The sequence below is a fragment of the Macaca mulatta genome, chromosome 3 (genome assembly GCF_049350105.2).
Source record: "Macaca mulatta isolate MMU2019108-1 chromosome 3, T2T-MMU8v2.0, whole genome shotgun sequence".
In the NCBI taxonomy this organism is placed as follows: Eukaryota; Metazoa; Chordata; class Mammalia; order Primates; family Cercopithecidae; genus Macaca; species Macaca mulatta.
In genome coordinates this window covers 96,484,719-96,501,286 of record NC_133408.1, presented here as the reverse complement: position 1 = coordinate 96,501,286, position 16,568 = coordinate 96,484,719, and the positions used below count along the sequence as shown (strand labels likewise).

Here is a 16,568-nt window from a genome sequence, read left to right as displayed (position 1 = left end):
TACTATTCATAATAGGTAAGATATAGAATCAAGCTAAGTGTCCATTAGTGGATGAATGGATAAAGCAAACCTGGTATATATACATAATGGAATACTATTCAGCCATAAAAGGAATGAAATCATGTCATCTGTAGGAACATAGATAGAATTGGAAGTTATTACATTAAGTGAAATAATCCAAGCATGGAAAGACAAATAGCACATATTCTCATTCACATGTGGGAGCTAAAAAAAAGTTGACCTTATGCAGTTAGAGCAGAATGATAGATACTGCAGGCTGGGATGTGTGTGGGGGCATAGGGGGTTGGTGATAAAGAGGAGTTGGTTAATGGGTACCAACATACAGTTAGATAGAAGGATTAAAGTCAAATGTTCAGTATCAGAGTAGGGTGACTACAGTTAACAAGAATGTATTGTGCATTTCAAAATAGCTAGAAGAGAGGACTTGAAAGGTTCCCAACACATAGAAATGATAAATAATGCAGGTAATGGACACTCCAAAAACTCTGACTTGATAATTACATAGTCTATGCATGTAACAAAATATCACATGTACCCTATAAATATATACAATATTTGTACCAATAAAAAAATAGATACCTCTCCAAATACATAGTCCCCAGGAGAATATAGAGAACCACAACTCCGGAGAAATCAATATGCTATAGAGAAAAAGACTTGTGTTTTCCAGAGCCTCATCCCTTTGATGAGGCAAGTCAGAGGAGCTTGATACTATAGATGTTGGCAGATGAATACATCAACTCCCTGAGGATCTGACCCTACCTCGAGAGTCTACAATATTAGAAGGCTGTAGGGAGTTGAACACTGGAAACAATTCACGTTCTTTATGTAAAGTTGAAGAATTAATTTGAAGCATGAATGGCTGGGAAATACCAATGATCTGTCACAGATGATGAGTGATAGTATTTGTCTGAATGAGCCAAGTGGTGGGAAAAAAAAGGTTTACAGAGACAGCAGATGCTCACTCTGTCTCCATTACTGCCCCTCTGACAGCACTGGCCAATAGGATACAAAGTCATGTGGAAATGAGACCTATGGGCAGAGCCTGATGGGGAGCTTGGTTATTACAGGCTCTGGGTTGTACTTCCAGGAAGACCAGAATCTAAATGGGTCTCTCCGGTCTCTCCCATGCCACTGAGACCCACCAGCAAGAGCGCAATCAAAAGCACCCTCCACAGAGGAATTCACAGCAGTGGCTATCCGAAGGGTGCTTCCTGAGTTGCCTGGAGCAGTTTTCATTCTGCATATTAAAAGAGACTAAACCCAAAAGTCATATGAGGATAAACATATGCACGTAGTTCATTTATTTTTCTTTTTAAAGAGGTACTGACCTTGAAACGGCTGATCAGATCATAGCGTGTGAGTAGTTCATAGAAAATAAATTTCAGTGCATGATCTCCACTGGCCTCATTCAGGGAAAAGACATCAAAGGACCACTTGTCCACATCCTGCAGGACAGGGTGGGGAGAAAGAATACATAAGCCCACCGTCACTTACACACCAATCAATCTCCCCACTTTCAAGTCTGTCTGCAGCCCTCACTGGAGATTTCACAGTGTGACACTAACAGCCTTTCCACTCTCAACCTTTTTCCAATCTGGCTAGTCTACATAGTATTTACTGTTTTTAAAAAAATCAAATAGTCTTATTACTAATAAAAATAGCCATTTCTTGAGTACCTGCCGTATGACAGGCATTATGGTTGGTGATAAATATGTAATTTATCCTGAAAACAACTCTAAGTGATAGATATTAGTCACATTTTATGGATAAGAAAATTGATAAATTACCTAATTTCCCTAACACCCAAGGTGAGTAAGTGCTGGGGATACAGGCAAGGCCAGAACACAAACATAGGTTGGATGCCTGAGATCAGTCGCTTTGCATTAAGCCCTGCAGCTGCTACTGTTTAATTCACCACAGGCTACGGTGCTCCTCTTCTCTGAACTTCTCTCCAATCCCTTGACACTATCCAATGACTTCCTCTAAGTTTACAGTAAAGAATATTAACTCATTTAGAAGTGCTCAGAAACATGTGTGATACAGAACACAAAATAATATGCCACATCAATCTAAACTGCTGAGCTGAAACCAAAAAGAACGCATTCATTTCACAGGAGAGAAAAATGCTACCATTTCTGGAGTCGCTAGTCTGGGATCTTGTCCTCAAATCTGTAAGTGACTTTACTGAAAAAAAGTAAAAGGAAAAACTAAACTGAACTCACACCTTACATATTATCCCTGAAGTTTGAAGTCTTTGCCTATAAATAGCTACTCCAAAATATAAGTAAATACAGTCTGATGTGCTTTGGTTTATCCTAACCAACTTCTTGTGGATGTAGTAAACAAAGATTTGTTTAAGCAATGGTTAAAGCAACAGTCATTTGGTTTTTCATGGCACCAAAATCTCACTTCCTGTAGTTAAGTGAAGCATATTGACTTGAGCTTGACAACAAGGATTCATACGAGACCACACTGCCTACAGGTAAGGTGTCAGATGGTACACTGGTAGAGACCTTGGTTCTCATGAGTGACTCTCACCCCAGCCCTCACTGAATTCCAACATAATCCATCCATCCCAGTTTTGTTCCTGACTAAACATTCCAACTGTCAAATTCATCCCAAAGCCATTAAGGGTCTCCCTCCTAGATGCTAAAAAACAGTTTTCAGGGAAAACAGAATTGTATATAGGAAAATCAAACTTTTCCAGAGGGGTTTCAATTGAATTATTCCAATTCACACTTAGTGGTAACCTCACTTAAGTCTTCAATAACTGCCCCTCCATTAAAATAACCAAAGAAATAGTGACAGGTACATTTCTGTGAGCACCTTTTCTGTGCTACCTTATGGCGCTAGACATTTCAATTAATCTCAGAGATTAACTGACATGTCTAGCGCCATAAGGTAGTAGAGCCAGGTAATAACCTCACTAACAACGCTTAGTGATCTCACTGCCAACAGATGAAATTGTAAATGCCATGAATATGTGCTGTGACCCAGGCCTTATCCCTTTAATATCCCACTAGGGCCCAGGCTATAGACAGCAAGGACCCTTAAGATTAACCCAAGACCTAAAGCTTTACCTCGGTTACTATCATTGGCACTGTCATGAGTCACATATATTGTCTTATCTTTAGTACTAAGGAAAAAGTCACTGACAACTCAGTAGGTTGGAAAATGCTATGTCACTTCTGACAATTTTTAATCCTAGTGTCCAGAAACGAAAGGGCTCTCTATCACTAGAAATAAAGAGATTATCATGATAAAAAGCCGAAATTTATTCTGAATATCAGGACTTAGAGAACAAAGAGGATGAGCAAATAGAGACAGTGAGATGGATGTCCTCTTTGGTCCCTCATGTTAGGGAAGGCTTAGCTGTAATTCTCAGTCTAATGTTCTTCAGAACCAGTTGAGGGGCTCAGCAAAAATACGGATCCTCCAGTGGGGACTCCAGAGAATCCTGGTGTGGGGCCTGGAATCCGCATTTTTAACAAGTACCCAGTTTAACTGCCTTCAACCATTCTTCCTCATTCACCAAATTTTGCCCAAGGACACTTCCTACAGAGAAATTGCAGGAACTTCCTGTTAGTCTAACACAAAGGAAGCCTGAACCTCCTCATCTCCTCCCACTTTAAACCTGGAGTCTTTCCAAGGTGTCACTTCCTGAGTCACAAAACAGATGCCCTTCCAAAGAAGAGCACACAGCTACATTTCCATTAAGCTAATCTCAGAAGACTAGAGGTAGAACACCTCAAGTTAGAAGCTTACATCTATACATGTATATATAATGGAAAAAGTAAAAAGAACATAATGCAGTATGTTTCAAATTTAGAGACTGGTTCATTATTCTCTTATGTAAATATAATTTTATGTCATGTTCTTACATTAACCACAAAGCTTAACATGACAATAGCATAAGAGTTATTTTAGGGAATTGTATTCTCTCAGTCTTCAGGGAAAATTTCTGTAATAAAAGAAAACAGTAGTGATTCCATATGAACTTCTGGCAATGAAGTGGAAATAATCTTTTTTGTAACATGTAGTACATAAAGAAAGAAACAAAAGAGTCTAAATCTGCGATCGCTTCAACTCTTTGCAAATAAAATTAGCATCTGGAGAAGTGGAAAAATATTACATTGCAAAAAGCTTTGAACTTCCCCAGTAAACGGGGGACACAGCCAAGAGAAATAGAAGCTTCAGCTTTAATGCACATACCAACAATATATGTGAGGAGAAGTAGCAATTTATTTAGAGAGCTAGTAGGTCTTCCTTATCTGAATAATCTAAGTACCCGTCCCCTCAGACAACATGTGTGCATCTGAGAATTTCTTTTTGTGAAGTATAAAATAACAATTCATGCACATCACAGTTTGTTCCAGTTCTTTTTCAGTTATTCTGCATAGAAAAGAGGCTTCAATTTAGAAGCAACATTCTCATAAATGTCTTGGTACTACTATACCCTTTTGTATTTATGTTCCTGATAAAGGAAAAAATTAAAGACAAAAGATGCTTTTAATGTTTCTAAGACTTTGATTGAACGTTCAGGTTCAATTATGAAAATCAGTGCAACTTCATAGTGGATATTAAGAATTATCAGATTTCCTGAAGTGATTTCACTGGTTAAAATGTACATTACACTCATGTATTGGGCATCAGATTAGGGGTTAAAGAGGAATGGGAGAAAAGACATGTCTTCTTGCTGGGTCCTTCCTGAGTATCCTTCCTGCTTTTAAGATTAGGTAAGAGACGGAAAGGGTAGAGACGAACAAGGATAAATGAGAATCTGTGTATGTATGGTCTCTAAAATTCAGCTAGTAAATGTCTCTGAGACAAGAGAAAGGCGTATGAATATATAATCAAGATGGTCCCAAGGGGCTCTTTCCTGACATTAAATTAATCAAGAAGCACTCCCCACCCCCTAACTCCATGAATACGTTATTTAGCTTCTGAAAATATCATCACATTTTTCAGGTTTTGGAGAAACAAAACAATGACTTTAGCAAAGGTCAAAACGCTACAATGTCCCTAAGCACATGGCCCAAGTCCATGCATAGACAACATGTGATGTCAATGAACTCAGTGATCCTGGGCTACAGGATCAGCAACACATTGGAATCCAGAAGCCAAATCAAGTTTAGCAAATCTCAAATATGCTCAGACCAATGGATCTTCATCAATATCTGCCTTCAGGAATGCATCTGCTTTGGGGCTCCTAGAGATACCCTATACAATTCCAAGAACTTGCCTGATTAGAGGTAATTCTGCAGGATTTAGCCCATTTAAACTCAAACATTTGTATGACTTCCAAGGGAACATCTGGCTCAATGAGAGTCTTTGGAAAACAATGGGATATACAGATGGGACAAGGACTCTCAAGCTATATGTTCATGCAGTAAAACATTACTAAGAGCTTACCATGTACCGAAAACTCTGATATCAAACATTAGCTCTGTCTCTAATTAACTCTTTTTTTAAATCTTGCTGAGTCTTGGTTTCTTCATCTATAAAATGGACTTGGAGTAGGTAATCAGATAATGGGGCAATTACAAATACTGAAGATCCTCCTAATGTTGAATACTTATAGCCATAACATACTTGATCTCATATGGCAAAATCAGATAAATCTCATAATGACAGATCACTGCATAAAACCTAAACTACTCTAGAGTACTAGAAAGAAATGAAACACACAGAGTTTGATTATTTTTAAATTGGGAAGATGAAGGGTGAAAAGACAGTGATACTGTTAGAACACATAACAAAAAGATAATGAAAGAATATAGTCAGGAATAAATGGAAAAGTAACTGTAAATGAAAGCCTCTTATTTTGTAGCAATTTAACTCTACTTTTCATTAGGTACTATGTACATTGTAAAATCTTTTCACTTGTATTACCTTTAATGCCTCAATAACAGCTGGTGGATAGCTCAGTCCAACCATGTTTGATGTCCGTCTATACATTCTGAAAAGTCAAAAGGGAAAAATGCAACATGATATCTTACAAAGTAGGATTTGTAATCCATAGACTCATACCAAGTATTGACAAATAATGAGAAGTCAAGTGGGGTGATCCAAAGAACCTAAAATTCATTTTTTGACCTTTTTTATATTCACTCAGGTGGTCTAAGTGTTAAATTCAAAAGAAATTAAAGCAATCCCAAACATAAGAACCCCTGGGGGGAAAAATACCTAACTCTATAGGCCCCAGACTGAAAATTAAATTATTAAATGGGTCACTTCTTTGGCCAGAGTGAATTATAGTACAGAATAGACAGTAAGCGCTGTAGTAATTTAACTTGAATGAAGAACTCCTATGGGTAACCCATTTAGAATAGCTTGTTCTTTAGAACTGCCAAAAACAAGAAGGAAAAATGTCCCAGGTAATCTTTAAACTCACCATGGTATTTCTAAAATGTGTAATTACACGATAAGGATTATAGGAAGACTATATCTATTTCTGGAATCTATTGCTAGGTAAGGGGGTCAATTTGATTTCAAAGAGTAAAATAGATAATAAAATTGAGTGTCATGGGGACTTCAAACCACTGAAATGAACTGTCCTCCCTGGATCCAGCAACCTCAAAGCATCCCAGATCTGTTCCAAATGGAGACACCATCCACCTATTTCAAAAGATGATAGATGAGATGATTTCCTGCTTTAAAAATTAGAGACTGAACTGAAACTAAATCTCTGGTAAACAAAAAACTTCCAAGCCAAAGCAAAAAGCTTTTCCTAATGATGCTACAGAGATTAAAATAGACATGTTTTTGCCATTTCTCATTCAAGACTATCTGTTTCTACCCACAATTTTCAGTATTTATAAAGATAGGAAAACTACATTAAAGCAAAGCTTCCAGTTATTGGAAACGTGTTCCTCTGGCTGCTTTAGTCACTGAATGACAATGAATGACATCTTTACCTCTCCACAAATATCCCAGCCTGCACCGCGTGAACGATGCTCTTGAACCGGGGCTTCTCCTCGCTCCTCCTGAGCATCATCCCCATCTGCCGTGTGAAGGTGGAGGCCAGCCAGTCTCGGACCTCAGAAGGCACAGCATCTGACTGAATGTCACTGAGCTCATCCTCTGTATCCAGGAGTCTCCTGAACACAAGAAAGAGAACCAGGACACTGAGATTAAATCTGAAGTTGGAGCTCTCTGTTCAAAGCAGCTGCTCCTCTCTGCCTTACCTGCATGCAGGTGCAAAGAAACCAAATTAAACTGGCCACAAAAAATACAGTGCCTTTTTGGGAAGGCTTATGTAAGCTCGCCATATGTGTTTCAGGATGGTCTTGGCCTCCACTGATATTTCAGGATGATTCTCTTTACCAGACTGGACAAAGGAACTGGTCCATTGTACCCAGAAGCACTCTGTGGCATTTGAGTGAAATTTAAACCTTCTATTTAAAAATACATTCACAGGCAGCCTTTTATTAGTTCATAGATGGACCATGTGGCACTATTTTGTTTTATTAAAAAATGGACACTTAGAGACTTTGCAAAGTATTTACCAAATCACAGCAACCCTGTCCTCTGAAGAAGTGATCCTAAGTGATGACAATTAATATTCTTTCTAGTTTGATAGGTTGCTACCAAAATTTAAATGTCTAAATTCAAGCAAAATTTTCAAAATAATGCAGTTCTTTATTTTTGCACAATGACTGAATCATGTCACAGCTGTGTTTCGCTGATTTTTCAAACTTGAACATAGGTCAGACCACTAGAACGGAACACAAAGAGCAATGTTAAAATAAAACCTAAAATAGCATTGCATATTTATAGTAAACCCAACTACAAATTAGCAGTAAAAGTTGCTGCCAGCGTAAAGGTGTTTGAATTTTTTTTTTTTCCTTTAGACTTACCAATTGGGGTGGGGGTGAGCAGAGGAAATACAACATTTGGAAAAAAGCTGTGATATCGAATTTCCTTAAATTAGAAACCAAGTGTGTCACCAAAATAATAATAATAATGATAGAAACCGTACAAATCTTAGATTGCTGTGAAATACTTTCAGACTGGAATTTGGCAAAGAAAAGTAAGACATTACAAATACTGACAGAGAAGCCTGTCTGAATTAGAAAAAAAAAAAAAACCACCTTTCATATTCAACATTGCAACATTTTTCAAAAGAAAAGCAATTTTGTAACTTGCAAACATATGTAGTAACTGAAATTGCTTTAATACATTTAGATAATTCAAGTGCAATAAGCCTGCTAAGTAAATCAGCTACACACATAAGACTGAAGAGGGAATGCTGGGTGCATAAGAGAACACATGCTTCTCGATCACTTCAGGAGCCTCCATTTACTAGTGGACATTATGAATTAAAACATAAACACAATTTTTAGACTGACACTAACAACATGCAATAATTACAATGGAGCTCCACATCTGATTTGTAAAATCTTAGCAGATTTTTAACAATTAGTTTTTCTCCTCTTTCATGATCTCACTTCCTTGTCATGATAGTCATATGAGATATGTTCTATTAGCTCCTTTTATAGATAAGGAAGTACAGAGAGTAAGTGACTTGTCCAAATCTATCCCCTTTGTTTGTGGAAACTAAAACTCCAAGATGAGTAATTTGAATGTCACCCCATTCCTGGCATGGGGGACAATGTCAGAAAAGCCATGTAAGAGAAAATTTACCATCACTATACTAATCTCTTTTGTCATTTTTAGCTTACCTTGTTTCATCAATATACACAGATTCAAGCACTGTGGCTGCATATTCCAAATTCTTCTTAAGATCTACCACTGAAGCTTCCCCTCTCTCTAATTGTTTGACCAAAGACCGTAATCTAGAAAAATAAAAAGATACAATTTCATTAGAATAGAGGAAAAAAAGAATAATCCTACAACTATGGTGATATATTTTATAGTCATCGAATATTCTCACTTATTCTGATACATCTGAAAGAAAAATAATTATGGTACCAAATGAGCAAGTAATAAAATAAATGTATACATTTTTGCCATTGTGAAGTAAGAAGAAAAAATTTCTCTCCAACCAGGCACTGACCATACTTTCTAGCTAGCTTTTATCTTTATGAGTCCTAAATTATCAATGATTTTGTTTTTCTCAAATTTTCATCTTTTTTGTTCTATGTGGACATAGTAAAGCCTGACCAGCAGCAAAATCACCAAATACCTCTTGAGATTCTGCTCTGCTGAAGGCACTTGGTTCAGCAGTGGCCCCAGATAATGGCAGCCCCATGACCCAGGCATGTCCCAAGACAGATGAAAAGATTTAAACCACTGAGAATCACAAAAAGGCTACATAAGGAATAGATGAAAGCAAATTGTTTTACTGGATGGAAAAAATCACTCTGAGAGGAGATAAATACCCTAATTTTTTTAAAAAAAAGGAAATATGAGGATGGATTTTAAACCGAGGAACTCCAGACTACACAAGAGAAGCAATAAAACATGTTTTTCTGTTATTTATATGAACATTATCTGCACAGAGAAGGACTTAGTATTCATAAGAACAATAAAATGACTACAGATGATCAACATGCAGTAACTGAGAATACTGTAAATACCACAGAGATTTGGAGATTGGGCAACTCTTCAGGCTGTTTGACAACCAGCAATGAAAATAGTAGAGACTTTGAAGACAAACTGGGGTTTGAAATTCACTTCATAACTTATTAGCTGTGCAACCCTAGGTAAGTTATGTAACATCTTTGAGTGTTATCTTAATGAAGAGCAAAGTACAAAATTTCTAAAGTTGACCTAAAGATTAAATGAAATTGATATACAGTATGTGACTCATGGTTGTCCTTTGAAAAGGCAATTGTTACAACTACTGTCATTATTCAATGACTTTGATTACTACAGATAACCAAATGAGAAAAATTCTAGCAAGATATTTAAAATTATTGTCAAATCTCCATTTCCCATTGGTATACGCAATCTGTTCTCACCTTCCTGACATCAAAATATCCTCAGATAGGTTGTCTTCACGGCAAGGTATAAACTACTCCCTTCCTAATCTTCATGAAAATGACCCACAGTAAAGAATGAGAAAAAATCTTGGATCAATCTTAAAAAGTAGGCAAGGGGGTCAACCTTAAAAAAAAATGTCCAGGAAGTTCAATGATATAAAATACAAATAAGATTAGATTCAGGTTGTCTCTACCTGAATTATGAATCTCCAATATATCAAAGGGAAATATGCAAAGGAAATCCCCTGAGGCCCCTGCAGCCTTGAAGGGGAAGGTCAGCCTTGGGAATGCCATTAGCAGCACTGGAAAGAGTTCTGAATTTCAGAGGCAGCACGGGACAGGGAGTTGGCAGGGAAGGGATTGCCAGTCACTCACACAGAAGGGATAAGCAGCCTGCCAAAGAATGGGGAGATGGCAGCAGGGAGCCCTGACTGCTGTTCCAAATAAGGATTGGAAGCTCTTTAGCAAAACACATTCCTGGCTAAGTCTGCCTCCAGTTCTGACTCTCACCTCAAGGTGCCCAGCTACCCCCTAGGCTGTTTGGACTTTCAAACGACAAAATGAGAGTAAAATTCAACTTTTTAAAGTTTACTCTCAAAAATGATAGTAAAATTAAACTTCTTAAAAATGCCTCTCTTCATTTGGGATTTACAGGTTCTACCAGGAACTGACATGAATTTCTAGTAGAACCCATCTCAACTCTAGAACCTAAGAGGAAACGACAAAAACAAAGAAAATGATGAGAAAGATTATAAGAGTAATAGAAGTAAAAGCCAGAAGACCCTATCTACCCATAATAGAACTTTCATAGGAAATAAACAACAGAAGCAGCTTTTAAACTGAATAAGTTTTCCTAGGCTAAAGTAAAATCTGTATAAGCAGATGAAAAGGGATCAAATACAATTTTTTAAAAGTAAATGAAAACATCAAATGTATGCTACTGTAATTTTTAATTTCAAAGAATAAAGAAATGAACCTGAAAATCTTTGAGAACATTAAACATAATACTTACAAAGTAACAAAAAATTGTCCTGGCCATCTACTTCTATCGTGTCAAACATCAAAAAGCAATTTAATAACAGTACCAATTTTTGAGAATAATATGGGAAAATTCAAGACATTTATATCTATATCTACAGAGTTACCAAGTACATAAGAAGCCAACAAAGGTATTCTCAGTTGTCAACAACTTCAAAATTTATCATTCATACCCTTTCCAGAAAACAAAACAAAAACTTTAAGGCATACTCTAGGACAGTGGTCTTCCAAGGGAGTGGATTCGTGAGTCTCCAGTTAAATGGATTGTTGATTCATGACCTAGATTTAACTAACTCAAACTTTACCAAATGGACAAGTAATTTAAAAAGATTCTGGCAAGAAGAGGAAGATAAAATAAAATGCTAATAATACAAGGACAACTAAACGTGAAAATGAGCTGACACGTCTCCTTTTACTAGGACAATCTCCTATTTCTCATACAAACACTTCCTCTCCCACTTTTACAAACTAAAAGCTAATTCTCATCAGTTGAAAAATAATTGGAATTATTAAGGACATTATATGGACTACGGATGTATAGCCACTACTTTATAACAATTCCCACTCCTGAGAAAGCACAGTATTGAGAGAATCAAGTCATGAAGGGCCTCATATCACCTTGTGATCAACGGGCTGGGACCCCAGGCCAGAGCAGGAGTGGGGCCTTCAGGGAAAGCTTCACTCAGAATCTCACTTAGCTGTTCCAATGAGTAGCACTGAAATCAGCTCCACTAGAGAGACCCAGGCTTTGTGCCACAATTAGCAGAAAATCAGCCATTCAGAGGTTTCTCCTTGATGTAGTCACCAGTGGTGCCAGGCAGACTTTGGGCAGTCATATTTATGCATTCAGTGTGAAGTTCTGACCCAACAGGAAGCTGTAAATAGAAAGCAAAACCCTAGCCAAGTGGTTTCAACAGATCCAGAGAGGAAATGACACAGAAATAATGCACCTTTTGGATGCGTGGGGGACACTAGAAATTTACATGTAACCCCGTCTTTCCAGCTTATGAGACGAGCAGAAGATTCAATCAACTTCCTGGCAGACAGTGAGGGAACCTAGAATACAACCCGTCACTCTGTTTATGGAAGAACACCCAGCTGACATTCACCTTTCTTTACTCAAGGATGATGAAACAGAAGAAAACATTCATGAAGAGATACAGCAATAAAGACAGAAGAGAACACAGCATTCAAAATGCAAAACGACTCACTTTTGAAAAAGAAAATCACTAACAGAAACAGAAGTGAATTTTAGGAAGCATCTGCTGCGTGTTCAATACAATTCAAAAAAACACAGACCTGCGAAATAAAGGTAAAAGCCCAAATCAATATAATGAAAAGTTTCTTTAAAAAGAAACAAAACATGACAATAGAAAGACAATAACTTACTGCTAAAAAGAAGTTAAGTGGTGACCAGTTTTGTATATACCCATCTCCTGTTTGGGTGTCACCCATGTCAGATACAAGCTGCAGCTGCCAATTTTCTGCTTTATGTAGCTGCCACATAAACCCTAGCAATTCCAGATGCCCCTTTCAAATTCTGTTGAGCTTTAGCATAGCATTCAGGTGCTTATGCTCCATCGGCCCCTCAGCCCACTTTTCTCTACCTCTTTATCCTTTCCATTTGGGATATCCGGCCCTGCCCTGCCATAACCTACCTACCTCTTGGTGAAATGGCTATTCTTTGGGCAAAAGAGTTTCAAACTAGCTCTTTTATCACTGGCCAATTAGTAGTTTCAAAAGTTCCTGAGAATAAGGACCCCTCTCCATTTGTCTTCATAGTGAAGATATTCCCTAGATCTTAATCTATCTTAAGAAGGGTTGTCTGAAAATTAGCCAGGATCTTTCCTACCCATGTCATAAAAAATTTTTGTTCAATTGGAAAAGACTAGCTGAGACTGGAGAGCTCAGCTGCTCTCCTTTGTTTTCCTAGTAAAGTTGTCTAGACGCTTTTCATGTGAATCCATTCCATCTAAAAGGTGAATGTCCTCAGGGGCCAGGCCCCATGGTATGCTGTAGCCTATATTTTGGGAAAGATGGATATCTGGTGTTTTAATACTACCCAGGGTAATTTTTGGCCTGGGCACCTAAGGGGAATTTATTTCATGAGCATTCGAAATAAATTCACAAGGAAGGAAGATAAAGAAGTAGGAAAATATACAAATAATAATAATAATAATAATGATAATAATAAGGTTTCTCTTCTGAGAGAATGTTCATAGTTTCCAGCCCTCCATCCATTTCTGTTACTGTGGCTGCCAGATAATAGTTCCAGTATAGAAGTGCAACACCATTTTAGGAAGTGCTTATGCCTTCCAACTTTGGCAAGATGCCTTTCAGTTAAGACAGTGTGCAATTTCATTGTGGATGAGCCATTGCATCTTTTCATGACTCTTGCATTTCTTGGCGTAAGCTCTTTGCTTTCTGTATGCTTCTTAGCTGCAAGGCATATGATGAGATACTGCATATCTGCAGTTCCCTGTGCCCTCAGATCCAGAGCAAGCCCTGGATGCTGACTTCCCCTGACCCCACACCAATCAACATGTGGGATGCATAAAGGTGTTGGAAGAGGGAAACTATGTGAGGAAAGGCCAGAGCACTGTATTTTGGAATTTAAAAGGATGTTAGGGAGGAAAGGTATTCTTTTTTTTTCCACAAAGATAATTCCTAGGACCAATGCGGTGAACTTCATTAAGAAGCAACGTATTGGTTCAACTTTATAACTTAGAAAACTGCCTTACACTGGACTAGGCACTACTCCCCGCCCCAGTGAGGTCACAGAAAGCCCTACGACCTTATGCCTTGAAAACGTACACATTTGTTGAGCATTAGACCCTGCTAGAATTTCATTCACTTTGCACAGGCAAAAATGAACTGTAAACAGAAGCTATGGAAACATACTGTCTCATGTTTGTCTATTCTGTCCAAGGTTATTCCCTCTGAGGAGGGGTAGGCAGCTCCTAAAATGCCAGTGTGGCCAACAAGTACTGCTGTCTCAGAAAGGCTTTGTTTTGTTTGAAACGATATGAGAACTGGATCTTTTACAGTACTTTCTCTACATGTCCCAGTGAATCACGAGCCCTAAAATCTCATTTGAATTTAAAAAAAATAAAACTTCATTTCAGTTCATCACACCCATGTATTCATAAGGCATACTCATCTCTGTGTCCTTTTCACACACCTGCCTCCTCCACGTCACTCCTGTCCTCTGCCACTTCCCTAAATGCCATAGAAAATAACTTAAAACAACTCTTCCGAATGGGATGCCCCAACATGACTTTTAGTCTCATGCTTTAATGCCATCTGATGATGTCATCCAAGCATTTTTCTGGCCATTTGTTTGTTTCTATAATTAATGACAGCTGATTAAGATGGCTGCACTTGAAAAACATTCAACACTGGGTATCTTCTGTGTGCAGGCACTGGAAGAGATAGGCTCTAGGAATACAAAGTGGGGAAATGCAGTGCTCTCTCTCAGGTAGGGAAGACAGAAAGCTAACCAGCACCCACGATGCAGTACTGTAAGTGAAACGGCAGAGGTGTGATGGGGGCTAAGAAAGCACAGAGGAGAGGAATATTCAAATAACAAAGCCCTCCCCAGTGGACCTGATCAAAGCCATCTTGAAGGCCACGTAGGGGTCAGTCAGGCACACAGGATGGGATAGGGAAACGGCAGACTCTGCATAGAGAGAGCAGACTGAAGGCAGTGATCTATTCAGAGACTCCCATGTCTGTATGGAACTCAGGGGCATGTAAAAAGATAACACAGAAGGTAGGAGCTACACCACAGTAGACTTAGAATCCCAAGCTAAAGAAATATAATTTTATCTTGGAGATAATGGGGAACCCCTGGAGAATGTTTAAATGGAGGAATAGAATGATAAGATTGGCATTTTAGAAATATCAATCTAGCAGCTGAGTACAGGAGCACAAGTAGTGAGTAAGTTGGAAAATTCTGTTTTCATTGTCATCAGGCTTGTCTGATACTCTGAACAGGACAGTGTGAATATTCTCTCTCACGTGATGGAAATTTGATTGAGTGCTGCATGAGTTTGGTGGTAGTACGGATGGTTGCGTTTAAGAATTTCTGGGAAAGAACTTGTTCTGGGGGCATGCGGTTTCCTCAGTGAGTGAGCACCAAACCAAAAACAAGAACAGTGCCAACAAAAATTATGACTGACAAGAATAGCCTACATATTTAGCTTTTACCTTTTGTTAATGCTATAAATAAAAGAGAATTTTACTTCTACAGTTTCTAATTACACCTGCTTAAAGCAGATGCACAAATGAATTGAAATAAATTACTGGACTCCAGTTACTTTTTCACTTAAGAAAAATAATTGGTACCTAGCTGCATATCTATATTTCTGCATTGTATATGCCTCACTACATAACTTGTTAACTAATAAAAAATATTAGTAATGTTATAGAAGATTTTGAATAATGTCTTGAACAAAATTGACCTAGTTGGCATGGACTGGACACTACACTCAATTGCTGCAGAACACACCATTCTTTTCAAGTGTACATGTAACAGTAATCAAAACTGACCATGTGCTGGGTCACAGGGACTCTCAATAAATTTCAAGTAATTGAACTCAGACAGATAATGTTCTGTGACAACAATGAAACACAATTTTGTTATTGATTAGAATCCAAAACAAAAAATGAATAGAAATATTTCAAGTGTATGGAAATTTAGCAATATATTTCTAAATAACCCATAGGTCAAAGGTTAAATCACAAAATAATTCTAACCGAACAATAACATACAACCTTGTAGTATGCAGGTAAAGCAGTGTTTAGAGGAAAATGTGCAGCTTTAAATAAATATATTAGAAAAGTAGAAGTCTAGCCTGTAATCCCAGCACTTTGGGAGGCCAAGGCAGGTAGATCACGAGGTCAGGAGATTGAGACCATCCTGGTTAACACGGTGAAACCCTGTCTCTACTAAAAATACAAAAAAAAATTAGCCAGGTGTGGTGGCGGGCACCTGTAGTCCCAGCCACTCAGGAGGCTGAGGCAGGAGAATGATGTGAACCTGGGAGGCAGAGCTTGCCGTGAGCCAAAATCGCTCCACTGCACTCCAGCCTGGGTGACAGAGCAAGACTCGGCCTCAAAAAAAAAAAAAAAAAAAAAAAGGAATAGGAGAAGTCTAAAAATAAGTGATATCATTATGCACCTCAAGAAGTTAGAAGAACAAGTTAATCCAAAGCCAGTAGACAATAGTAAAAAATAAACAAAAACAAAACTTAAGTAGAAACAAACTCACAGCAGAAATAATTAGCAAAGCGAAAACCTGGGTCTTTGAAATGCTTAATAAAATTGATAGGTCAAGCAAGATTGACCAAGAAAAAAGAGAAATGGTATAAATAACCAATATCAAGAATAAAAAGAGATTATTACTACAGATTCTGTGGACATTTAGAAAGGTAAAAGGATATCATAAATACCTTTCTGAAGATACATTTAAAAATTTAGATGAAATTTTAAAATTCCATAAATCTTAATTTACCAAAATTGACATAAGAAAAGGTAAACTATTAATAATTCTGTATC

At 37.7% G+C, this 16,568-nt stretch overlaps 1 protein-coding gene across 13 annotated transcripts in view; it reads right to left on the bottom strand.

Moving 5' to 3' along the window:
• PDE1C (phosphodiesterase 1C) overlaps positions 1-16,568 on the bottom strand; it is a 547,393-nt gene that overhangs the window by 130,047 nt on the left and 400,778 nt on the right. For all 13 annotated transcript variants that reach the window (XR_013415411.1, XM_028845886.2, XM_015133753.3 and 10 more), the window contains 4 exons: positions 8,709-8,822; positions 6,942-7,124; positions 5,917-5,983; positions 1,353-1,469 (listed from right to left, as the gene is read on the bottom strand). Coding sequence is in view for 12 of the 13 variants with exons in the window: in XM_028845886.2 (XP_028701719.2) it covers positions 1,353-1,469; positions 5,917-5,983; positions 6,942-7,124; positions 8,709-8,822 (481 nt within the window). In the remaining variant the exon portion in view is untranslated. The remainder of the gene's footprint in view (positions 1-1,352; positions 1,470-5,916; positions 5,984-6,941; positions 7,125-8,708; positions 8,823-16,568) is intronic.